Genomic DNA, 25,573 nt, shown 5'->3' with positions numbered 1-25,573 from the left:
CCATTTCACTATCAGCAGTGCCTTCCTCTCCCCATTTCCATCACGTTGTGTTGTGTGTTGCGCCGTCCACTGACCGACCCCACTTTGGGTCTTGTTGCATCGTGACACTCGTCCACACCACTGATTGGCCGCTTCCAGTGCATAGGCAGAAAGCTGCCAATCTGTATTAGAGGGCAGGGTTATACAGGGATCATGAATATGGAGGACTACATGGCAGCAAGATTTCTAAACCTCTAGTGATAATCTCTTGTTGATTAAAGAGATTTTATCCAAACTACAGCAAGTAGCCCGGTACAAGATACATCCCTGGAACTAGAATCTCCATCTCTACATTATGCTGCTCTCAAATTAAGTGGTCAAAAAATAAAGTTAGATTCCCTTTAAGTATATGGTCAACTTTAGACCCTTCATCAAATGATGAAGCCCAAGTCCTGGAGTGCAGTTATAAGGGGTACAGACGTAGCAGTCACATCAGGCCTTGGTGCCAGGAGAACATGTCGATTTTAGCAAATAATGGCATTTCCCATTAAATAATTTTGGTGCATATTTTCTGACAAGTTTGCATTGTACTGTTCCTCTTTTATTCATCTTGGAAATGAATTAATAAATTGACAACTGGGTTTAATCATCCCTCGATACTTAAACGGTGTCAATATAGAGGGGGCACAATATGTCATTGTCAACAGTGCAATACGGTGGGGGATCTCACCTTTTTTACAAAGGGAATGATAACACCCAGTTGTCTATTTATTCTACATTTCAAAGAGGAATAAAAGAAAAAAAAAATCAAAGCAAAAGTTCTATGAGAAGATGTTCAGGAATTGATATGAGGATGCAATATCAGGAGAACGGACAGGTGTTTATTGTGTTTTGATGAGAGTCTATATAAGCACCCCCGATACAATGCTTTGTGTGGTCGTTATTCAGCTAGGGGAAATAAATTCACTTATTGCAAAAAAACATAAAATAATTGGGCATACATGGGAAGAGGAATATTCTAACATCTGCATTGTTTTTTTCTTCTGTACAACAGTTTCATTAGAAAACACTTATATGAGGCCCAACTGGGAGAACTGCTGTCTACAGATGAAATACGCCAACTTGAAGACCAATATACACAAAAACAAAAGGAAAGTTCATTTCATGTATATCATAAAAGAAATAATAATAGGAGTTCCCTATTAACATTTAATCCCATCTTCATTAGTGAATTCTACATTAATAGAGGAGGTCCTCTGTATAGGATCTTCATCAGCTGGGCAAGGTGGAGATCTGCTCTAGTGGATCGGTCATGTCCTGCCAAACACAGACGGCCCATTTATTGGAATGGAAACAGTGTATGTAATACTTAATTTCTCCTGTGGTGGTGCTGCAGAGAAATTAAACACTTCCTGCTAAAACCACCACTATCAGCTGTGATTTGTGGAGAAACTTGGTACTAAGACACTTTTGTGATCATTATTGTCATAGCAGCTATTAAGCAAGCAGGGATTGTCACAATGCAGAATTCCTTCAAAGGGAACCCATCACTGAGTTTTTTTGCCACCTAATCTGAGAGCAGCATCTCAGAGACAGAGACCCTGATTGCAGTAATGTGTCATTACTGGGCTGCTTGCTGTAGTTTTGATAAAATTGCTGTTTCATAAGCAGGATATTATCACTAGAGTACTTGTAAACCTGCTGCCATGTAGTCCTCCATATTCATGATCTCTGTATAACCCCCACCACTGATTGGCAGCTGCCTATAAGCAGCGTACACAAAACGCTTCCAATCAGTGGTGTGTGCGGGGTTACAGAGGTCAGCATTCAGAGAACAGCAAAGATCTGCAGCCAAAAAGACAGTTTTTAATCATAACTGTAGCAAGCAGCCCATTAAGTGATATATTGCTGGAATCAGGGTCTCTGCCCCTACATCATGCTGTTCTCAGATGGTGTAGTAAAATGCTGATGACAGATTCTCTTTGAGAATATTGCTTGTTGTGTCTCCTTCATTATTTTTACAGGAGTATAGAGTATATTACAAGGCAGACCCAACTCAAGAAAAGATGATATCTTGGTCCAAATTATTCAAAATATACCAAACTTTATTTTATAAAAATTTACAAACACAAGTGAAGGGGAATGAAACACAAAACCATAACCCCAAAGAAATGCTATACAAAAAGGAGGCTCGTCCCCCTGAGCATCTAGTAGTGGGCATATGTTGATAACTAACCTCTCTAACATATAATCCCATAACATCAGAATACACAGAGACAGCCTATATGTAATTAAGTAAATAGCCCACTATCTACCATGATCACTTCTCGGAGTTGTTACTATTCCGAGATCTGTTTGAATAGATCCAAATACTCAATATAATCACCTTCTAGTAACTGTGATCCAAATGTCATAGGGGGGCGCCTCCGCCCCAACGCGCGTTTCGGAGAAGCACCTTCGTTAGGGGGAACCGAAACGCGCATTGAGGCGGAGGCGCACCCCAGGGACATCTGGATCACAGTTACTAGAAGGTGATTATATTGAGTATTTGGATCTATTCAAACAGATCTCGGAATAGTAACAACTCCGAGAAGTGATCATGGTAGATAGTGGGCTATTTACTTAATTACATATAGGCTGTCTCTGTGTATTCTGATGTTATGGGATTATATGTTAGAGAGGCTAGTTATCAACATATGCCCACTACTAGATGCACAGGGGGGCACGCCTCCTTTTTGTATAGCATTTATTGGGGGTTATGGTTTTGTGTCTCAGTCCCCTTCTATTGTGTTTGTAATTTTTATAAAATAAAGTTTGGTATATTTTGAATAATTTGGACCAAAATATCATCTTTTCTTGTGTTGGGTTTGCAAACAATAGTGATGATAAGTCACACAGTCTTTTATATGTATAGGTATCTGTTGATAATATAATGAGATTGTGCAATATGCAGATACTCTGTATAAGCTGTTATTTTATATTAAAAGGCAGGCAGAGAATGAATTTCTAAAGACACTACTGGAGATAAGTGGGATTTGAATATTTTCACACTAGCAGCACTCTTGTACATGGGCTGTATGTATATGGGTTTGTATCTCAGTCTAATTAACTTAAAGAAGCACTCCCATAAAACATTCTTATCCTCTTGATATACTGCAGTAACCATATTATATAGCCCTGTGTAATTACAATTGCTCATTGTGCCTTTCTACCCAGTTAATTCTTCCTGTTTCTACACAGGGCAGAGAAAAGAGAAGTCTAATTTGCATGCAGGAGTCATTCCCCTCTTCAACTCCTGACTCAGCTGCCTCCCCAATCCCCCCTGCCATGGACTTTTGCAGTGACTTATGAGTCATGCAGGGAAAATCGACCTCATGTTTTTAATCACGTGATGTCATACACCTAATGGAATAAGAGAAGAATTAGCTGAGTAGAAAGGCAAATGAGCAATTGGAAGTACACAGTGCTATATAATATGGTGACTGTAATATATTAGAAGAATTAAAACTTTAATGGGAGGAGGAGTGCTTCTTTAAATAAGGCTGAACTGATAAACTTTTCTCTATTTGACATTCCTCTTATTTTGATAGTGTATAGTCAAGTGTACTGTTCTATTGAGTGGGACAGATACACAGTTTAGAAAAGAGATCCCATGTAGGACAGGTAAACCAAGCCATGTAAACAAAGAGAAATCCCATGGAGGACAGTTAAAAAAAAGCCTGAACAGCATGGTGGAGAAGTCCCATGTAAGGAAGGTTAAACAAGCCTGTGCAGGGCAAATAGAACTTACTGCAACTCCTCCTGAACATAATGCTATATGTTTTGAACAGCATGTAGTAAAACACAGTGTTACTAGAAAAAAAATTGAAAAACTATAGGCAGTTTTAGGTTTGATCTTCATTTCCTTTCTCCCATTGTTCTTTTTTTTAATTTTTTTACTCTATTTGTAATTTGCATAGAAATTATGTTAACATTACTTTTACACAGGACGATCTGAAGAAGTGGTGGAACAAAGCATTAGAAGAATTGGAGAAAAGTTGGAAACAAAACCCATCTAGTCTTTATGAAATATCTCACATCATCCTAAAGGTATATTAAAAATAAATTATTTAATTTTTACAAGAGAGATACTGATATTAAACATGGACCCAGTCATGCTATTGGCAGTGGAAAATGTGCACATACATAAACTTACAGGCATTTACACAGCAAAATGCAGGACAATTAAGGCCCATCTAATGTATCACCCCAAAATACCGACTTTTGGACATTGGTTTTCCAAGCCTTGTGTTAGGCTCACCTGGTAAGGTGGATCCGCCAAGCCCAAGTTCCGGGTGGGCACACAGCCTGCAGGCATCAGTGCAGCAGAGCTACAGGAATCAGGAGACGTCCTGGAGACCACAGACAGGTTGCAGACGTCCTCTAGTCTGCAGACAGGTAGCGTTACTGGTAGCCCCAGACAGACCAAAGATGTCCTGGGGAGCACAGACAGGTAGCAAGGTTACTGGAAGCTGCAGGCAGTCTGTAGACATCCTGGAGACTGTAGACAGGTAGCAGACATCATGGAGTCCGCAGACAGGTAAAGTTACTGGAAGCCTCAGACAGACTGGAGACTTCCTGGAGATCACAGATAGGTAGCAGGGTTACTAGAAATACCAAGCAGACCGGAGACATCATGGAAACCACAGACAGGTAGCAGGATTACTGGAAGCTGCGGGCAGACAGAAGACGTCCTGGACATCACAGACCAGTAGCAGAGTTACTGGAAGCCGCAGGCAAACAGGATCATTGCACTAACAAACTGAAAGTCCTAGGAATACTGAAGTCTTAAAACCAAGACACCTGTGTGTGTTTTGGTAGGCCTCATATAAGCCAGGACAGATAATCACATGGCATGGAGCACAGAGTTTAAATGATCAGGGTGAGGGAAGCAAAGCACGGATCCAGGACAAGTGCATAATACCTCACCTATTTTCTATCCAGATTTTTAGCAGTGTAACGCCAGAAATTGGACTTTTGGCAAATTTTGCATATCATTGCAGTCTTCATAAGTAGGTAGAGAGGAAGCTGTTGCTACTGTCTCTTGTCTTTTGAATCTTAAGGGCACCCAAAAGAATGGATGTAGCTGGGATTACTGAGGATCTATACTTAGGCCATGGTGCCTAAGAGAGCCCAAAATAAGTGATATAGATATAGGGAGAGAATATACACCTTGGCCTTAGAGGTGGAAGGAACCAAAAAGGTAGGGATGTAGCTGTAGAAAGTGCAGAGAATACAGCCACATCTGGGCCCTGGTGCCTAATTGAGCTCCAAACTAGCGATGTTGGCCATCAGGGGTGCAGAAGTTATAGCTCCATCTGGGCCAGAGGGAGTCCAAAACTACAAATGCAGAGTATGCGGAGATTACTGTCATACCTTGGCCCCAGCGCTTAGAGGAGCGGAAAAGTAGGGTTGTGCTATAAGGTTGCAGACGGTACAGCCACCCAGGAGACTGAGAGGACCAAATGTAGGGATGTTGCTATAGGAATTTCAGAAGTTACAGCTGCCCCTGGTCTTAAATCCTTAGGGGAATCAAATCTAGGAATACTGTTGTAAGGCCATGTTCACACGTTGCGTTTTTATCCACAGGCAAAACCTGCTCTCTTGGCAATAATAAGCTTGCCTCAAAAAAGCAGGTTTTGCTTAGTTTTTATTGTGTTTCTTGCTGCGTTTTTGGTGCATTTTTTCATGTTTTTTGTTAGGATACATTTGTCTCTTCTGCATGTTGACAAAGTTTAGTTCGTAAAAAAAAATCTGATTCTACTTCGTCAGGTTTTGGCACAAAAAAAACGCAGCAAAACCTGATACCTGCGTTTTTGCAGCGTTTTTTTGCACCACCCATTGCTTTGAATGGGTGAAAAACACTGAAAAAACACTGAAAGAAGTGACATGCTACATTTTGCAAAAACTAAGGTATTGCACAAAATACTGAAGACAAAAAAAAACCAAACTGTGTGCATGACATTTCTGAAATCTCATAGACTTTGCCAGTACTGTAAAACGCAGCTGAAAATTTGCATAAAAAAAGCACATACAAAACATAGCCTACAAGTGCAGAGGTTGTCAATAAACCTGGGTCCCCAAGCCTGCCATCTATGAAGAGATCAGCATGATGAATGATGTGTGATTGTTGGAGATCTGTAGTAGATACCGTACTCATTCCCAAGTACAGTACACAATGTATTTTGCTGATTAATTAGCATTTTTTAACAGATGTTTATGGGAGTTATCAACTCAGCTAAGGAAATACCAGATGATTTTGTAAGCAGAGTGATGCCGATGGTGGAAAGTGAATTTCTGCAATTCCTAAATAGGTACAGTAAGAATTCTACAAAAAGTTCCTTTCTATGAAGTTTTTTCCGCAATTACATAGACAATTGAGACAGAGTGTGGGGGGGATGAGTCCTTTTCACAATTTTACTTTACACTTTTGAAATATCAGTGGGAATTCAGCTACATAAGTCTATGCTTGATTTATATACCGTACATGAAGAAAAAAAATTTTTTGCAAAAAAAGTTGCAATTTTCAATCTAGTAGGGGACAGAGTAAAGTATGGGAACACAGTTCTGGACAGAATTGGTGTGTGTTATATCTAAAGATGCAACTAGTTTAATTAAATATCAATTATTATCATTATTATTTATTGTTATAGCGCCATTTATTCCATGGCGCTTTACAAGTTCATACATTTTGAGGAAATGACAGCAACCACAAGGAAAACAGACTTCACGATAATTTAGCCAACCCTCCATTATATATGAAACTCCCATTACATTTGTATAAAGTCGCCTTTGTTTTCCGTGAAGCACTATAAATTTTTATCTTTTGGTAATTCTAAGAAGAGGAAGTATAAGGCAAATAGCATTTATTGTTGTCATCCAGTGATACATTGTAATGTTTTGTTTTAGATACAAATCATCATTTAATAATTATCAAAAAAAGAACCGGACAAAGTCTAATTTCACAGAAATAATCATGGCAAACACTGACTACTGCAGCCACTTCCGGTAAGGATCTTGACAAAACACATTTGGTTTGGGCAATAATTCTGCGCTAACAGACTCCCTTTAAGTCGTAGAGGCATGCGCAGAGTGACTACAGTCATTGCTCAGTACATAAGCGGTGGCTGTAAGCACGCCTCAGCACTTTGACAGTTCATGGTTTAGGCTACGTTCACATTTGCGTTGTGCGCCGCTGCGTCGGCGACGCAACGCACAACGCAAATAAAAACGCACGCAAAAACGCTGCGTTTTGCGACGCATGCGTCCTTTTTTGCCGAAATTTGGACGCAAAAAAAATGCAACTTGTTGCGTTTTCTGCGCCCAACGCTTGCGGCAAAAAAACCGCATGCGTCGCACAACGCATGTCCATGCGTCCCCCATGTTAAATATAGGGGCGCATGACGCATGCGTCGCCGCAGCGTTTCCCGACGCTGTGTCGGGAAACGCTAATGTGAACGTAGCCTTAGTGCATCTGTGCAGAGCAGGCTGTCAGAGTGCTCGGGCATGTTAACAACCGCAACTCTCAAAGCTGTGAACAATGACTATTCGCTCCTTGCACTTCATTATGACTGTTACACGGCGACTTCCAGAGCAATAAGCCTAGTTTTCTCCAGGTATCTGAGACTTCAATAATGATCCCACGTGCAAAAATGATTTAATAAATTAAAAAAAAACAAAACATTTAAAGGGAATCTGTCAGCAGGTTTTTGCTAAGTAATCTGAGGACAGCATAAGGAAAGTGTGAAAACACTGAATTTAACAATGTGTCTCATGTCCGGCTGTGTTCTGTTTATTTATACTGAAGGTTTTATCACCGGATGATTATGTTTGCTGTGACCAGCTGGCCTGAACTTCCGTGTCCAGCTCCACCCCCTTCTGTGATAACCAGCTCACTGTTTATAGACTATGTACATACAGAGCCTTATGTGGGCAGGATTAGCTCTCAGAATTGCTGCACCCAGTAAACTAAGTGATACATCATTAGATTCAGGGTCTCTTTGCTGATATCATGCTGATCCCAGATGAGTATACCCAAAAGGTTAGACCAAACAATATCTGAGGCGTACCTCCAGAAATAGCATATATCCAAAAAGGAAGGGAAGTAACAAACCAAGAAAAATAAAATATAAGAAACTTTATTCAATATGATTAAAAGACAAAAATGCAGTAATTTATTACCGCCGCACACTATAAGATCGCACTGTGTCCCACTTACTATTGCGACCCCCTGGAAGAAGCCACGTTGCGAAACGCGCGTCGGGGTTATCCTGTCCCACGGCAAATCCCCTCACCAGCAGGTATGCATACAACGCTGATACCTTATGTATGATTTCTTCAGTATGACTCTTATATGGACTGACATGGACTTCTGCGTTATTTTGCACTATCCACTGACACTTTACTCCGGACCTATGTGGTTACCGGATAGTTGATACTGCCCTACATTTTTTATGTACACTAGTACTATATATGAGTATAATTATATGGCCTCTTGTCCAGTACATTATAGTAGTCCTCTATTGTGACACACTTATATCTATTTGTCGTCCACCTACACTTGTGGCTCTATAATCCAGAGCCTGCTGGTGCATATGTATTTAGTAATCCACTTTTTTCTATTTTTTCTATTTATCTACACCTTGTGGATTGCCTTGGGTCCATTCTGCCGTGTTTTTCCCTTGTTTTGTATACGCTTATATATGAATTGCATTTTTGTCTTTTAATCATATTGAATAAAGTTTCTTATATTTTATTTTTCTTGGTTTGTTACTTCCCTTCCTTTTTGGATATATGATCCCAGATGAGATAGCAAAGACTTGGTGACAGATTTCCTTAAAGAAAATAAGCACCCCACAGGTATGAACGGACTCTTCTATAAAGAGGTTATCTGCTTCTGAAGGAAACCTAGGTTGGTCAAGTTTGGCCAGTATGGGGGATGTCCCTATACAGCGGTCTGTTCATATATTCTATTGTCCCTCTTCATCTTAGAGACTTTGCTAAAAATCTCAGAGCCAATGAAGAAGAAAAGCAGAAAATTAATTTAATCCTTCAAGAGATTGAAAAAAAAGGAGACAATATCCTCCTCCAGAACGTGTTTAAAGATGAAGAAGTAAGTGTCTGAAAGTGCAACTAAACTGTCAAGCTGGTGGGTGTGGACTCACTGCACCACAGGCTGGGCCTACCCTGAAGGGGCGTTATTAAGCAGCTACCTGGTATTCGCTAGAGCCTCTGATGGTGAGGTTATGCTTGAGCTGCAGGTAGCCCCCAGGTACCACTCCAGGGCGGTCTCCAGTATTGCAGCAGCTAACCCCAATGGTCAAGGACACAGGTAGGAACTCGGAGTCCCATGAAAAATGGGATCAGAGTCCCAGGGCAGACTTTTGGTATTGGGAAGTAGGTACGGACTCTGAGTCCAAGGTAGGACTGGAACAGGATAACTGACAGTATGGATACTGGTGCTGGTTCAGACAGTGCGCATACAGGTTTAGCAGATTCAGGTACAGGCACAGACTGGACAGTTTCAGGTTCAGGTATAGACCAGGTGCAATCAGAAACAAGGGCCTAACAACTAACTAGCAAGGCCGACTAGACACTAAAGTTGCTCAGACACCTCCCTACAGGGGTGAGTACCTTAAATACATGATGCCTATCACTTATAGGCTAGGTACACATCAGAGTGAATGTGCTGCCCCTTTAACAGCAAGGAGTGTGTGCACGCCCTAAGATCATTGCAGGGAGATCTCAACAGCGTGCGCAGGCTCAAAGACCTGGGCGTTGCAGTGGGAGCCAGATGAGGGGAAAGAGCCATGCAGTTGTGGCAGTGAGAATGATGGCGTCCCTGCTGGGGGAAAGCGGATGAATCATGCAGGAATGCCGTCGTTACAGTACACCCTCTTTACACCCCCTCTTCTTCAAGCCCACAAGATATCTCTGCAGATGAAGTAAGGCATAAACATTCTCCTTGGGCTCGCACAATCTTTTTGGGACCAAAACCTTTCCAATCCACCAGGCCAGGAAATTTTTTTTACCTCACTCTCTTCATGGTCAGGATGCTCTCCACCTCAAAGACATCCTCAGAGCAAATTGGCACATTTGTGGAACCAGGATTTTTGAAGAAGTGGCTCAACACAACTGGCTTAAGGAGAGATACATGGAAGGAGTTAGGCAAGCATAAAGAAGCTGGAAGCTTTCACTTGTAGGAGATGGTGTTGATCAGCTTGAATCTTGAGGCGGATGTATTATGAGTAGTGTTGAGCATTCCGATACTGCAAATATCGGGTATCGGACGATATTTGCTGTATTGGAATCCGATACCGAGTTCCGATATTTTTGCGATATCGGAAATCGGAATCGGCGTGTGCGGTGCGTATGGTTCCAAGGGTCTGGAGGAGAGGAGACTCTCCTTCAGGCCCTGGGATCCATATTCATGTAAAAAATAAAGAATAAAAATAAAAAATATGGATATACTCACCCCTCCGGCGAACCCTGGCTGTCACCGCTGCGAGCGTCTGCCTCCGTTCCTAAGAATGCAGTGAGTGAAGGACCTTCGATGACGTCACGGTCACGTGAGCGGTCGGTCAGGAGACCGGTCACCTGACCGCGACGTCATCGAAGGTCCTTCACTCACTGCATTCTTAGGGACGGAGGCAGACGCTCGCAGCGGTGACAGCCAGGGTCCTTCGGAGGGGCGAGTATATCCATATTTTTTATTTTTATTCTTTATTTTTTACATGAATATGGATCCCAGGGCCTGAAGGAGATTTTCCTCTCCTTCAGACCCTGGGAACCATCCAGGATACCTTCCGATATTTGTGCCCCATTGACTTGCATTGGTATCGGGTATCGGTATCGGCGATATCCGATATTTTTTGGATATTGGCCGATACCATCCGATACCGATACCTTTGAATATCGGAAGGTATCGCTCAACACTAATTATGAGGTGAGCCACACCTTATCTCTTCACTGAAAACATGGTGGATCCATGTGTGTTTTGTCAACATGCCTTTTTATCCGTTCGGAGGACTACTCAAGAGTGGCTTTGGTGTTCCTCAAAATGTAGGAGAAATCTTCAGGGAGAACTTTGGCTGCATGGACACCAGAAGCAGCAGACACCGGAAGCGGAATACCAGGCTGTTGACCATAGACAATGAAGAATGGTGACTTTGCAGAGTACTCACAACAAGATTATTATAGGAGAACTCCGACCAAGGCAAAGGTTTGACCCAGTCGTCATGGTGCACATTCGTAAAATGTCACAGAAAACTTGAAAGAATTTGGTTGACCCCCTCCATCTGACCATTGGATTGAGAGTGGTATGCAGAAGCAAAGTCATGGATCATGTTCAAAAGTTTACAAGTGGCTTTCCAGAATCTGGATGTGAATGGAAATGCCCCAGTCGGATACAGCATGAAGTAGAAATCCGTGAAGACGGAAGATGTCCTGAATAAACTTCTCCGTGAGCACAGAAGCAGACAGAAGAGCAAGCAAAGTGAGCCATCTTCGAGAAGCGATCTACCACCACCCAAGTGATGGTGCATCCAGAGGACATAAGGAGATCCATAATAAAGTCCATCACAATGTGCTGCCAGGGAGCTGAAGGAAGAGGTAAAAGTTGCCAGCACAAAATTTGCTTGGGAATCTTGTTTTGTTCACAGGACGGAGAGCCTGAAATGAATTCCACAATATCCTTTCTCATGGATTGCCACCAATAATGACGCAACATAAGGTGTGTAGTCTTTCTCTGCCTGCCATGGCCAACCAATTTAAAAAGATGTTCCCACAACAGAACATGCCTCCTATCTGATTATCACACTAAAGTCTTCTCTGGAGGAACCTGAGGCAAGTTCACTGGGGCCACAATAATCATCTTGGAAGGTTCGATGACATGTTGGGGCTCCTCCTCTAGGTCGGTGGTTAGGAAGGACTTAGAGAGTGCATTCGCCTTGATGTTCTTGTTGGCGGGTGAAAATGTATAACGACTTCAAAGCGGGCAAAGAACAGCGACTACCTAGCTTAGTGCGGATTCAGCCTTTGTGCAGACTGCAGATAAGCCAAGTTTTTGAGTACCTTTTGAGAAGGTAACGCTACTCCTTCAAAGCCATCTTAATCGCTAATAACTCGCAAACGAGTTATTATGTTCAGGAGCAGAGAAAGTTTTGGAGAAGACACCACAGGTTACCACGCAACCAGAGGAAAACTTCTGCGTGAGGACTGCTCAAGCCCCAGAGGATGAGGAGTCTACTTCCAGAGGACATTTATGATTGCGGGTCACTGATGGGTTGGCATCACAGAGCTCCTTTGAAACCTTGACTGTGGCCGGGCTTCAAAGGAGACCATGATTTCTGCTACATGCATCTTGATGTCTCCTAAAGGGGGCTAACAAGAACAGCAAAACATAAAAAAAGGTTTAAAAAAAAAATTAAAAAGGTCAAATCACCCCCATTTCACCCCATTAAAAATAAAGATATTAAAGAGTATCTCCGCATTCAGAAATGTGGGGCAGCATGGTGGCACAGTGGCACAGCAGCCTTGCAGCGCTGGAGTCCGGGGTTCAAATCCCACCAAGGACAACATCTGCAAAGAGTTTGTATATTCTCTCCGTGTTTGCGTGGGTTTCCTCCCACATTCCAAAGGCATACCGATAGGGAATTTAGATTGTGAGCCCCAACTGGGACCGTTATGATAATGTGTGAAAACTGTAAAGTGGATCGCCCCCAAGGCCTATGGGGAACTCGGTACCAGGCCCTTCTGTAGTCGATGGGGATGTCACGGCGGCTGACCCGGTCCGTGGCCCTCGGGAGGTCCGTTGATGTAGTGGGGGAAAGGTCTGTAAAGGGGCAGTGTTCGTGACGCCATCTGTGGTATTCGGTCAAGGTGACCGACGCTGCTTAGGGGTCCGCTGGGGTGATGTTATGGCAGCTAGATGGTATACCTTCCCACAGGTGAAGTATGTCCCCAGGGCTTCCCGGTGTGTAGATGGTGGATGATGTAAGGCGCAGTGAATAACGAGAACACAGGGGTGCAGTCTCTTTACCTTTTACTGGAGGCTTCAGCATCCACAGTCCAGGGTAGGGACCACAGGGTAGGCAGAGTCCGGCTGGTCTGAAGGCAAATCCAGAGTCCCCTTTATCCAGGAGGAATTCAATAGGCTTCCCCTAGCGCACAGTAATGTAGTAGGTCCTTACTTGCATAAGCTACCATAAGGTCCTCACTGTTGTTACTCCTCTCTGTCCCCCAGATGGTACGGATAGGACAAAACCCGTATGACTAATGGCCTGAGGCTTGTTTATAGGGACCTTAGAGACGCCCCTACCCCACAAGTTGCCACTGTGAAAAATAAAAACCAACATTTTTTTTTTTTTGCAAACTTCAGATTTTGTTTTTTATCACAACTAAAATAACTGGACATATTTGGTATCGCCTTAATTGTATTGATGAGGAGAATCAGTGGCGTAACTACCGCGGTCGCAGCGGTCGCCAGTGCGACCGGGCCCGGCAGGTCAGGGGCCCGGGCCGGCAGGTCAGGGGCACCCAACACCATGTTGCAGTGCAGGAGATTCCTCCTGCACGGCAACAGTCCGAGGCGTATCTAGGGGGAGGGGTCAGCCGGGGCACGTGAGAGACAGGAAGCAGCTCCAGTCATCATGCCAGGTGAGACTGTCAGCTTCTGCTCTGCAGCCCCGGGATGGAAGGTGAGAGCAGGGGGGGAGGTGCAGGACGGAGCCGCTTTAGTCAGGAGGAGCTGCAGAGCTGCAGCCGATTTACATCAGCCACCCCTGTACCAGAGAGGAGATTGTGAGTTGTGTATATGAGCTGGTAGTGTGTGTGTGTGTGTGTGTCAGGGACTTGTGTCCCTTGTCCCCGTGTGCCAGTCTCCCTTGTCCCCGTGTGCCAGTCTCCCTTGTCCCCGTGTGCCAGTCTCCCTTGCCCATTTGTCCCTGTGTGTCCCCATGTGCCTGTCTCCTTTGTCCCCTTGTGCTTGTGTCAGTCTCCCTTGCCCACTAGTCCCTGTGTGTCAGTCTCCCTTTCCCACTTGTCCCTGTGTCCCCTTGTGCTTGTATCCCTTGCCCACTTGCCCCCATGTGCCCCTTGTGTCAGGCTCCCTTGCCCACTAGTCCCCTTGTGTCAGTCTCCCTTGTCCCCTTCTGTCAGTCTCCCTTGCCCACTAGTCCCCTTGTAACCTTCTCCCCTGCCTCCTAGCTCCCATGTGTCCCCTTGTACCTGTCTTCCTTGCTCCCTAGCCCCCCTATGTTACCCTTGTGCCTGTCTCCCCTAGCCCCCTTGTGCCCTCTCCCCTGCCCCCTCGTCACCATTTGCTCGTGTCTTTCTCACTGCCCCTGTATGAGGGGCTGCATTATACTATTAGGGGGGCTACGTTGTATTCTATGGGGGTTACATTGAGTTGTATGGCAGGGCTGCAGGGGGGGGCCCCATTTGGAAGTTCGCACCGGGGCCCCTAACTTTGTAGTTACGCCACTGAGGAGAATCATACTACATGGTCATTATTGCCACAAAATGTACACCGTAAAAACAATTCCCCCCCCCAAAAAAAAATGTTAGAAGTGTGTTGTTTTTTTTTTTTTCACAATTTCACCGTACTTGGAATTGTTTTCCCATTTTCGAGTACACTATGTGGTAAAACAAATGGTGTCATTCAAAAGTACAACTCGTCCCCCAAATAACAAACCCTCATCTGTCTATGTGGACAGAATAATAAAAGAGTTATGACTCTGGGAAGAAGGGTGAGGAAAAAATAGAAGCTCAAAAAACGGAAATTGGACGCGGTGTGAAGGGGTTAAATATAGAAAACCATCCTATATTTTTGCATTTTTGGGCATTCCCAGACATCAGAATACATGTGGCTCTAGCAAGGTATTTTCCTTATTGGGAATTATGAATAGAGATTTGGAAATCGCTTAGCAGGACCCTGGTGCAGAGGATACATCAGTAGTCCATGGCTGCTGGATAGGAACTCCGTAAACTACCTCCTACCTGCCAGAATTCCCTGCGCCTCTTCTAATATGTAGGCCTGACTCGATGCCATCATTGCAGTGTGACACACAAATAACATCGCACTGGACCTTCTAAAAAGAAGAGGCATCAGGGGTTTAGACAGGAAAAAGATTGCAGGGCTCCCATCTGTCAGCGGCAAACAACTGCTCATGGGAAGACACATTTTTTGTTATATTTCTGGTGGTTTAGGAGAATCTATTTTTATACATATCTGTAGCAGCCCATTGCATAATCCGACGTGCCCATCATCCACCATTCACCTATCATCCACCATGGATTTTCACCGCCGTTGCGCTGGTCTTTGCTGACAGGCTGCATTGGCGATGTCTTGCCTACAGCGCATATGACCGCTGAAGCTGGTTAGGTCTACATTAACATGATAGCTGAGCCCCCCACCATAAAATGTATACCTGGACAACCCCCTTTAATGTGTACCAATGTACGGCATGTCAATACATGGTCACTATAATATACCGCTTGGAACACTTTAATACTATTCTAAGCAAACTTTTCTATCCAGTGTAATCTCAGAAGGCTGAGCAAGACAAAAGGACTGAACAGTCTGGAAATCATGCGGAAAATAATTTCTAAAGCCAAAAACCATCTGTCCTCTCTATCTACGTTGTCTGATGAATGTCGCCAGGTGAGATATTGAATGTTATAATTGACAATAGAGTGCACTTAGGCTACTTTCACACTCGCTTCGGTACGGGGCCGTCGCCATGCGTTGGCCCGGCGTACCGACGCAAACTGCGAAAAAAATGAACAACGGGGGCAGCGGATGCAGTTTTACAACGCATCCGCTGGCCCATTGTAAGGTCCGGGGAGGAGGGGGCGGAGCTCCGGCCGCGCATGCGCGATCGGAAATGGCGGACTCGACGCACAAAAAAACCTTACATGTAACTTTTTTTGTGCCGACTGTCCGCCAACACACGACGCATCCATCGCACGACGGATGCGACGTGTGGCAATACGTCGCTAATGCAAGTCTATGGAGAAAAAACGCATCCTGCGGGCACATTTGCAGGATGCATTTTTTCTCCAAAACGACGCATTGCGACGTGCGCCAAACAACGCTAGTGTGAAAGTAGCCTTACTGTGCACAACCACTTAGTTTCTGCCTAGGCATCCCTCATCGTAAGTCTTGAGAACTTTGTATAACTGGAGAAAATATTAATGCAGTCTTTGAGACTCCTTTTTTTATATACAGTACAGACCAAAAGTTTGGACACACCTTCTCATTTAAATATTTTTCTGTATTTTCATGACTATGAAAATTGCAAATTCACACTGAAGGCATCAAAACTATGAATTAACACATGTGGAATTATATACTTAACAAAAAAGTGTGAAACAACTGAAAATATGTCTTATATTCTAGGTTCTTCAAAGTAGCCATCTTTTGCTTTGACTGCTTTGCACACTCTTGGCATTCTCTTGATGAGCTTTGAGGAGACTTTGTACAGCAGGCCTTCATGGTAAAATAGCTGCTAGGAAACCACTGCTAAGGACAGGCAACAAGCAGAAGATACTTGTTTGGGCTAAAGAACACAAGGAATGGACATTAGACCAGTGGAAATCTGTGCTTTCGTCTGATGAGTCCAAATTTGAGATCTTTGGTTCCAACCACCGTGTCTTTGTGCGACGCAGAAAAAGTGAACGGATGGACTCTACATGCCTGGTTCCCACCGTGAAGCATGGAGGAGGAGGAGGTGTGATGGTGTGGGGGTGCTTTTCTGTTGACACTGTTGGGGATTTATTCAAAATTGAAGGCATACTGAACCAGCATGGCTACCACAGCATCTTGCATCGGCATGCTATTCCATCTGGTTTGCGTTTAGTTGGGCCATCATTTACTTTTCAACAGGACAATGACACCAAACACACATCCAGGCTGTGTAAGGGCTACTTGACCAAGAAGGAGAATGATGAGGTGCTACGCCAGATGACCTGGCCTCCACAGTCACCAGACCTGAACCCAATCTAGATGCTTTGGGGTGAGCTGGACCGCAGAGTGAAGGCAAAAGGGCCAACAAGTGCTAACCATCTCTGGGAACTCCTTCAAGATTGTTGGAAGACCATTCCCGGTGACTACCGTATATCTTGAAGCTCATCAAGAGAATGCCAAGAGTGTGCAAAGCAGTCATCAAAGCAAGAGGTGGCTACTTTGAAGAACCTAGAATATAAGACATATTTTCAGTTGTTTCACACTTTTTTGTTAAATATATAATTCCACATGTGTTAATTCATAGTTTTGAGGCCTTCAGTGTGAATTTACAATTTTCGTAGTCATGAAAATACAGAAAAATCTTTAAATGAGAAGGTGTGTCCAAACTTTTGGTCTGTACTTAATATATAAAGTTCCAAATCCCTCTGCATAGACAAAGAGATAAATGATAAAATTCTAGCCACCACTAGAGGGAGCCTAGGAGCCTTCTGTATACCTTGTGGTGAAACAGTATGCAGTGAGCTCCCTCTAGTGGTGGCTGCAGGCAGCAAGAATTGTATTATTTAAAGGGAATCGGTCTTTCATAACTATTTAGATTTACTCTTGTTCAGTTTTACTAGCACAAAGAAATCAAATTTATAAAACACGAGTGTTGGTCACCTCACCATTTGAAAGCCCACTCAGTATCGATGTCTTGCTAATCATAGCTTGTGCAGACTTTATAGTCTAAGCCAGTATTCCCCAAGTTCAGTCCTCAAGAGCCACCAACGGGTCATGTTTTCAGGATTTCCTTAGTATTGTCCAGGTGAGAATTCCATCACCTTGACAGGCAACAATTCCATCATCTGGGAAATCCTGAAAACACGATCTGTTGGTGGCTCTTGAGGACTGGAGTTGGGGAACACTGGTCTAAGCAATACTTCAATAGCCAACTATGACTAGTACTAGGAACATATCTGATGACAGATCTAAATGTATTTTCTCTATAGGTTGTGGCTGCTAAAATCCATATGCACCTAGTGACCAAATATCTAACAGAAATAAAGGAAATAAGGAATTGCGATATAGATGAGCAGAAGTCACTGGCCACCCAAATGTGTGAGACGGCAAAGCTCCTCAGGCAGTTCAGTATTGACCATGTAAGTACAGGCAGGGGCTGTAGTAATGAATAACTGTGGGAGAAGACTATGTGTATCTGCTCCAGCTCTCCCAACCACTGCATACACATGCACACTCAGGATAAAGGAGTATGCTCCTGCTAGACACTCCTGCCAGCTGCGTATCTTCTATGAGAACAAAAGGATCACACATTAAAATTCAACATGTCCGATTCTTCTCTTCCCCAACATCATAAGTTGGGAGCAAATGGAAAGGCATCCATACATATTACATGGTCAGCCTGATTTTACCTATTATGACTAAGTAAATGTGAATCTAATGTATTCAGCCGCCTGTGGTACAGTCTGCAGCTTTCATGGGTTTTTTTTTGTAACAGATTTAAATCGTGAACTGAAAGTCACATCTGTGCACATGTACATGGTTCGCTGACAGTGTAGGCACGAATACTGTGTGGTCTCATCACAGGTTCCTTTTTTACATTTTCACTAGCTAAATATAATAGTTTCCATGTCATTGTGCATCTCACTCTCATTTTGAATCTGTATGTCTCTTTATTTGTGTTTCCTGCACCCCAGATGACTAATATGTATTCCCAATTAGATTCTAACGCATCGGGTATTCTAGAATATGCATGTCCACGTAGTATATTGCCCAGCCACGTAGTATATTGCCCAGTCACGTAGTATATTGCCCAGACACGTAGTATATTGCCCAGTGACGTAGTATATTGCCCAGTCACGTAGTATATTGCCCAGCCACGTAGTATATTGCCCAGCCACATAGTATATAGCAGAGCCACGTAGTATGGTATATTGCCCAGTCACGTAGTATATTGCCCAGCCACATAGTATATAGCAGAGCCACGTAGTATATTGCCCATCCACGTAGTATATTGCCCAGCCACATAGTATATAGCAGAGCCACGTAGTACGGTATATTGCCCAGTCACGTAGTATATTGCCCAGCCACATAGTATATAGCAGAGCCACGTAGTATATTGCCCAGCCACGTAGTATATTGCCCAGTCACGTACTATATTGCCCAGCGACTGAGTATATTGTCCAGCCACATAGTATATTGCCCAGCCACGTAGTATATTGCCCAGCACAGAGCAACGTAGTATAGAGACTTAAAAAAAAAACATATACTCACCTTCCGAAGGCCCGTTGAAGTCCTGCTATACTCACCATCTGCCGCCTTTTCCGCTCCTCGCGTCGCTCCCAGGACCGCTCCATTGCAAGCGCCAGCTTCCGGTCCCAGGGCTGGTGTGAGCAGGACCTATGATGACGTTGCGGTCACATGACCATGACGTCACGGCAGGTCCTTGTCGCACACCAGCCCTGGGAGCGGAAGCTGCCGCTTGCAATGGAGCGATCCCAGGAGCGTCGCGAGGAGCGGAAAAGGCGGTGGATGGTGAGTATAGCAGGGTTTTTGTTTTTTTTATTATTTTTAACATGACATATTTTTACTATTCATGCTGCATAGGCAGCATCAATAGTAAATAGTTGGGGACACACAGGGTTAATAGCAGCGGTAACGGAGTACGTTACACCGCAGGCCGTTACCGCTGCCATTAACCCTGTGTGAGCGGTGAGTGGAGGGGATTATGGAGCGGGCGCCGGGCAGTGACTGCAGGGGAGTAGGGGAGGGACTAATCGGACTGTGCCTGTCGCTGATTGGTCGCGGCAGCCATGACAGGCAGCTGCCGAGACCAATCAGCAAATGAATAACCGTGACAGAAGGACAGACAGACAGACGGAAGTGACCCTTAGACAATATATATATATATATATATATATATATATATATATATATATATATAATATAGTGGTAGAGTGGCTCACTCGACTGGACACAGAGGTAAGACTGGGACACTGTCTCTTTAAGAAAAGGCTTGGTTTATTGTAGCAGCATAAACCAAGCTGGAAAAGTAAAGAGAATCTATGGGGTAGAATAAGGTTTTGGTACCTTATTTCATTATATTTTAAATATACTATAACAAAATTATATGTATTTACTATCTTTTGAGTGGTGTCGCTCTTTATATCCAACCAGTGGATTTTTGGTTGTGATAATTCTTGATTTGTAGAAAAATGTTTGCAATTCTAAAATGCTCAACCCCTTTAATTAAACCTGAAAGTCTCCACTTCGATTACATCTCAGGTGTTTCATTTTACATCCAAAATTGTGGCCTGCAGAGCTGAAATTGTGAAGATTCTATCACTGCCCAAATATTTTTGGACCTACCTGTATATCTTATCAGTCATGGCTGTATCCTGGACTATACCCCTAATAATAATTCTCCCTTTTACAGTTAAATGTTGCTCAACAGTCAGAAGCCGCCTGGGCGAATGATGTGATCCACAAGGTGGCCAATATCATAGCATCTGACCCTAAGGATTTGGAAACAATTAAGCTAGAAGTAGGTGCCCTCGGCGACACATGCCCAGATATCAGGTAAGGAGTCAAAAGGGTGACCAAAAAATAAATGTGACCTTCCAGATGTCAAAAAAGTAAAGAAAATTACAAACCATGACTGCCATTTTTCAGTGGTAACCCAGCTAAATCGCACTAGATCCAACATCTAATACCATATGATACACTCACAGGCAGAATACATTTTTGTAAAAAAAATTAAAAAAATAGAAGCCATGTTTTTCTAATCCTGCACAACCCCTTTAAATGTAGGGTGAAATTGGGTGCAGCATTATCAGGGCAGTCATCATGTCACATGTACAGGTACAAGGAATAGTCACATTACCGTGCTTGTGCGCATACAACAGATGGGGGGTCTGCTGTGCATCCACATGACTGCCCACGTACAGCATGGGAGTCACTACTCAAACTCCTCTTGCATAAATTGCAGAATAATTTACCTCTATTCCTACAGGAGACGACACGTAAAGTCCTTTTTATGCATCAAAAAAGACCTGTCGAATTCTCAGAGGATATCTGCAGTTAATATGTTGAACACCACCAACCTGGAAGACCCACAAGACAGGCAGCTGTTTACAAATATCCCTTGTTGGCCATGTCATTTTCTAAGATTTTGGTGAAGCTGTTTTGTGGCAGAACACATTAAAGGGAATCTGCCAGCAGTGTTTTGCAATATAATGTGAAAGTTGCATGAATTAGGGGCAGACACCCTGATTACAGGGATGTGTCACTTACTAGGCTGTGTTGTTCTTTCAATAAAATCAGTGTTTTATCAGCAGGAGATTATCATTTCAGAACTAAGTGTCTGGTACCTCCTGGTCCATCCCCACCCCCACCACTGATAAGCAACTTTTTGTCAATGCACAGTGTATACAGAAATCAGCCAATCAGAGGTATGGGCGGAGTTATATATAGAAAGCTGCCAATCAGTGGAATAGGCGGGGTTCAGCATTCTTGAGCTCTGCTAGATCTGCACCAGATAAAACTGGACCAAGCAGACCAGTAAGTGATACATCACTGAAATCAGGCTCTCAGCCCCTGCATCATACTGCTCTCAGATTACATAGCAAAAACCTGCTGACAGATTCCCTTTAAAGGGACACTGTCACCTGGATTTGGAGGGAACAATCTTCAGCCACGGAGGCGGGGTTTTGGGGTTTTTGATTCACCCTTTCCTTACCCGCTGGCTGCATGCTGGCTGCAATATTGGATTGAAGTTCATTCTCTGTCCTCTGTAGTACATGCCTGTACAGTATAATCTTGCCTTGTGCAGGCATGTACTACGGAGGACAGAGAATGAACTTCAATCCAATATTGCAGCCAGCATGCAGCCAGCTGGTAAGGAAAGGGTGAATCAAAAACCCAAAAACCCCGCCTCCATGGCTGAAGATTGTTCCCTCCAAATTCAGGTGACAGTGTCCCTTTAATTTGCGTAATGGGCTTCAATTTTTGCGTTTTATATGATGTAACTAAAGTCTTTAAATCACAATGGTTGAAGGTCATAAAATATCCCAAAATCTCTCGGCAGTCATTGTAAGGCAACGTTGACACAGCCATATTATCAGTCCAAGTGCAGCACTCGGACCAATGTTATTTTAAAGGACTGTTTAGATGAGAGATTAATTTCACAGATGAAAGAAAATTCTAGCATACACTTACATGGTTTTACTATATCAGATTTCTTACGCACAGTTTGTATTCTTTACATATACATTTGTTAATATTTAAATATTGTTACTTTGATAGCATGGAAATTGTGCTTTTTTCCCTTCTCAATAAATGTATTTGACTCTAACATTTATCATTTTCATAAATATCTGTGAAATAAAGGTAATTGATCTTAGTTACAAGATTGTGAATTGGGTAATTTTCATTGGTCCTGATATAATGTCCAAAAACTAATAAAGAGAAGAACATGGAAATTGTCCCAACTATGGTTCTCTCATGTGTGTGTGTGTGTCTAACTATGATCACAAGTTTACCGTTTACCAAAATAATTTTTTTTGTATATACATTACTGATCCTGTAATGATCCTGAGTTACATCCTGCATTATGCTCCAGAGCTGCACTCACTATCCTGCTGGTGCAGTCACTGTGTACATACATTACTGATCCTGTACTGATCCTGAGTTACATCCTGCATTATACTCCAGAGCTGCACTCACTATTCTGCTAGTGCAGTCACTGTACATACATTACATTACTGATCCTGAGTTACATCCTGCATTATACCCCAGAGCTGCACTCACTATCCTGCTGGTGCAGTCACTGTGTACATACATTACATTACTGATCCTGAGTTCCATCCTGTATTATACCCCAGAGCTGCACTCACTATTCTGCTGGTGCAGTCACTGTGTACATACATTACTGATCCTTTAGTGATCCCGAGTTACATCCTGTATTATACTCCAGAGCTGCACCCACTATTCTGCTGGTGCAGTCACTGTGTACATACATTACTGAGCCTGAGTTACAGCCTGTATTATACTCCAGAGCTGCACCCACTATTCTGCTGGTGCAGTCACTGTGTACATACATTACTGAGCCTGAGTTACATCCTGTATTATACTCCAGAGCTGCACTCACTATTCTGCTGGTGCAGTCACTGTGTACATTCATTACATTACTGATCTTCACATTATGGTCCAGTCTATGCACAAATATTGACCTCAGAAATTACCCATGGGAAAGCCGGTCACATACAAACACAGAATACTTGTCACGAATCACAATCCATTTTTGGATGCGTGGCAGCTCTGGTTCCACTATGATTTAAATGTAGCTTTTTCTTTTTATGGCCATGAGGGGTTAATGTCAGCTTCCCCTGCTGGAAGTGTACTGCAATTGCAGAGTTGCTCGGTCAGCTGATGTGGGTGGTGACCACTCCCACCATCCTTTAAATAGTCACCTGATGCATCAGCTTACTGTCGGTGATAGAGCAATCTATGTTGACCAAGCCTGGAGTAAGGAGCTCTGTGGGTGCAGTGGTGAATCTGCTGGTTTCGTGGAGTATGTGGTCTGGGTGCCTTGCTTCTGCTGTACGGTGCTTTGCAGCAGAGAAGGCTATTAAGCCAAGTTTGGTGTTTTCTCCTTGTCTTTCTCGTGTTTGTCACTGTCCCCTGTGTTGTTCTATTTGCAATGGTGAGGCTAGCGCCCTTGCCAGCCAGTGCACTAGGCAGGGCAGTGTTAGGTAACAGCGAGGGACAAGGTTCCTGATGGCAGTGGGGAGGAAGGACCCACTTAGGGCGTTAGGGGAGTGCAGGGACAGGCTCAGGTTTGAGCTCAGGTGGTGACCATCCCTCATTCCCTATTGGTAAATCCTCCCTCTCCCCATTTCCATTCCATTGTGTGTGTCATGCCATCCGCTGAACGATCCCCTGGTGGTATCGTGACAATACTGCGTTAGGGAATAGGACCCTCATGTACAAGCCGAGGGGAAAGCAAATACAAATGCTTCACTTGACATGTTCGTACATTACATTTTATGGGAACTGTGTAATTCCTCCTTTTTCCTGTGGTGGCGCTGAAGGGAAAAGAAAAACACATAATGCCCAATCCTTTACAAACTGCAGTTGATCCCTGAGATTTCCAATAGTGGGACTTCTTGTGCCACTATCCTGCAAATGAGTTGGAAAAGAGGTGTGGAATGTGTAAATTTGCACAAAAACAGGCGTTACCGTCAACATTTGTGGCCTCGGAGGAGTTTAATAAAAGTACCACAATTTTAGGATAGTGAAGTAAAAAAAAAAATAGCAGAAAGTGTATAGTAAAAAAGCATGAAAGATACATATAGTGTACAATCCTAAGTAAATACTTGGGATTTTCACAGAAATCGCAGGTTTTCAGACTTTGTTTCGATGAGATATTTTGCTGGAATTTCCCGCTGGCAACTTCATGCTGCCCGTATCCTGTTCAGAAGTCTGTTTCCGTGATCTCTGCCAAGTACAATGGTAGGAAGCATTCAGAGACGACTCTTTCTACTGGTCTTCCTGAGGAAACATGTTTTGTATTTACACAATGGCAATTTAAAAAAAGCCTCATCTGAAAATACTGAGCGCCAATAATAAAAAAAAAACTGCTATCCAAAACGTACAATGCATATGTATGTGCAGTGTTCAGGTGGTTCTGAGATTTAGAGAAAAACTGAGGATTGTTTGGCGGGAATTTTCCGGACTTCCTGTTTATAATCACAGGAAGTAACGCCCCTGCTTAGATTGTATCAGACACAGAGCAGGTAGATGTGACTTCTACTCCTCCGAAATTAGAAGTTATAGAGATCTTTATACTACAAGTTCCCATAGAAGTGTACCATCCATGTGCTCTGATGAAACATATTCTACCCTGTTGTTCTTACCTCCCTCTCACAGCAGCAATCTCTTACCGGCAGAGCTGGTGGCCACAGACTGTTGGACTGTTACACTCTAAAGGAGAAGATGTTTCAGATTCTCTTAAGTTCAAGAATGCATTTTATATTGTTTTATGGTTTGGTTGCTTTTATTCTCTTGCAGGTAATGGATGGCTGAGGATGGCCATTGTTAAAGTGGGGGAGTGTAAAGGAATGCAGAAGCTGTCAACACTCCCTTGAACACCTTATAGTAATTTAATGCATTGCAATGTTTTTAATGTTTTGTGATCTGCAACACTTAAGTCGCCTGTGGATAGGTTTACCTATTGGGGCCAGCCCAGGATGGGAAGAGATAAGAGGGCATAGGAAATTTAGTTTCCTGTTTAAGAGACAGTTAGTGGAAAAGCATTGAAAAGGGAATAACCTATGGTCATGTAGTTTGCAGACCTTCATTGAAAAGGGGTGTCATGTGCAAAAAAAGGAAAGGGAGACCATTCTCAGGCAGTACGTTCTGAAAGAAACAAATATCAAGTGGCAGAAGGAATCCTTTCTCAGGCAAGTGAGGCCTACAGCAAGCTTTATTTATAATAGATAAGAGGCAAAAGTGTAGGCAGACCTGAGGATCTTAGAGGAGACGATGGCCAGGTTGAGACAGGTGTTTTCCTAAGGGGAACTGAAGGTGCAG

General features: G+C 43.3%; 1 protein-coding gene across 3 annotated transcripts in view; it reads left to right on the top strand.

Moving 5' to 3' along the window:
* LOC138645471 (tumor necrosis factor alpha-induced protein 2-like) overlaps nt 1–21,668 on the top strand; it is a 36,243-nt gene extending 14,575 nt beyond the window's left edge. For all 3 annotated transcript variants that reach the window (XM_069734820.1, XM_069734838.1, XM_069734829.1), the window contains exons 7-15: nt 1,034–1,132; nt 3,969–4,068; nt 6,232–6,332; nt 6,928–7,026; nt 9,010–9,130; nt 15,557–15,679; nt 17,974–18,123; nt 20,418–20,560; nt 20,994–21,668. In XM_069734820.1, coding sequence (XP_069590921.1) covers nt 1,034–1,132; nt 3,969–4,068; nt 6,232–6,332; nt 6,928–7,026; nt 9,010–9,130; nt 15,557–15,679; nt 17,974–18,123; nt 20,418–20,560; nt 20,994–21,159 — 1,102 coding nt within the window. In that variant the 3' untranslated portion in view covers nt 21,160–21,668. The remainder of the gene's footprint in view (nt 1–1,033; nt 1,133–3,968; nt 4,069–6,231; nt 6,333–6,927; nt 7,027–9,009; nt 9,131–15,556; nt 15,680–17,973; nt 18,124–20,417; nt 20,561–20,993) is intronic.
* Nucleotides 21,669–25,573: the final 3,905 nt, after the last annotated feature.

This window comes from Ranitomeya imitator, chromosome 1 (genome assembly GCF_032444005.1).
Source record: "Ranitomeya imitator isolate aRanImi1 chromosome 1, aRanImi1.pri, whole genome shotgun sequence".
NCBI lineage: Eukaryota > Metazoa > Chordata > Amphibia > Anura > Dendrobatidae > Ranitomeya > Ranitomeya imitator.
This window is presented reverse-complemented; position numbering and strand designations above follow the sequence as displayed.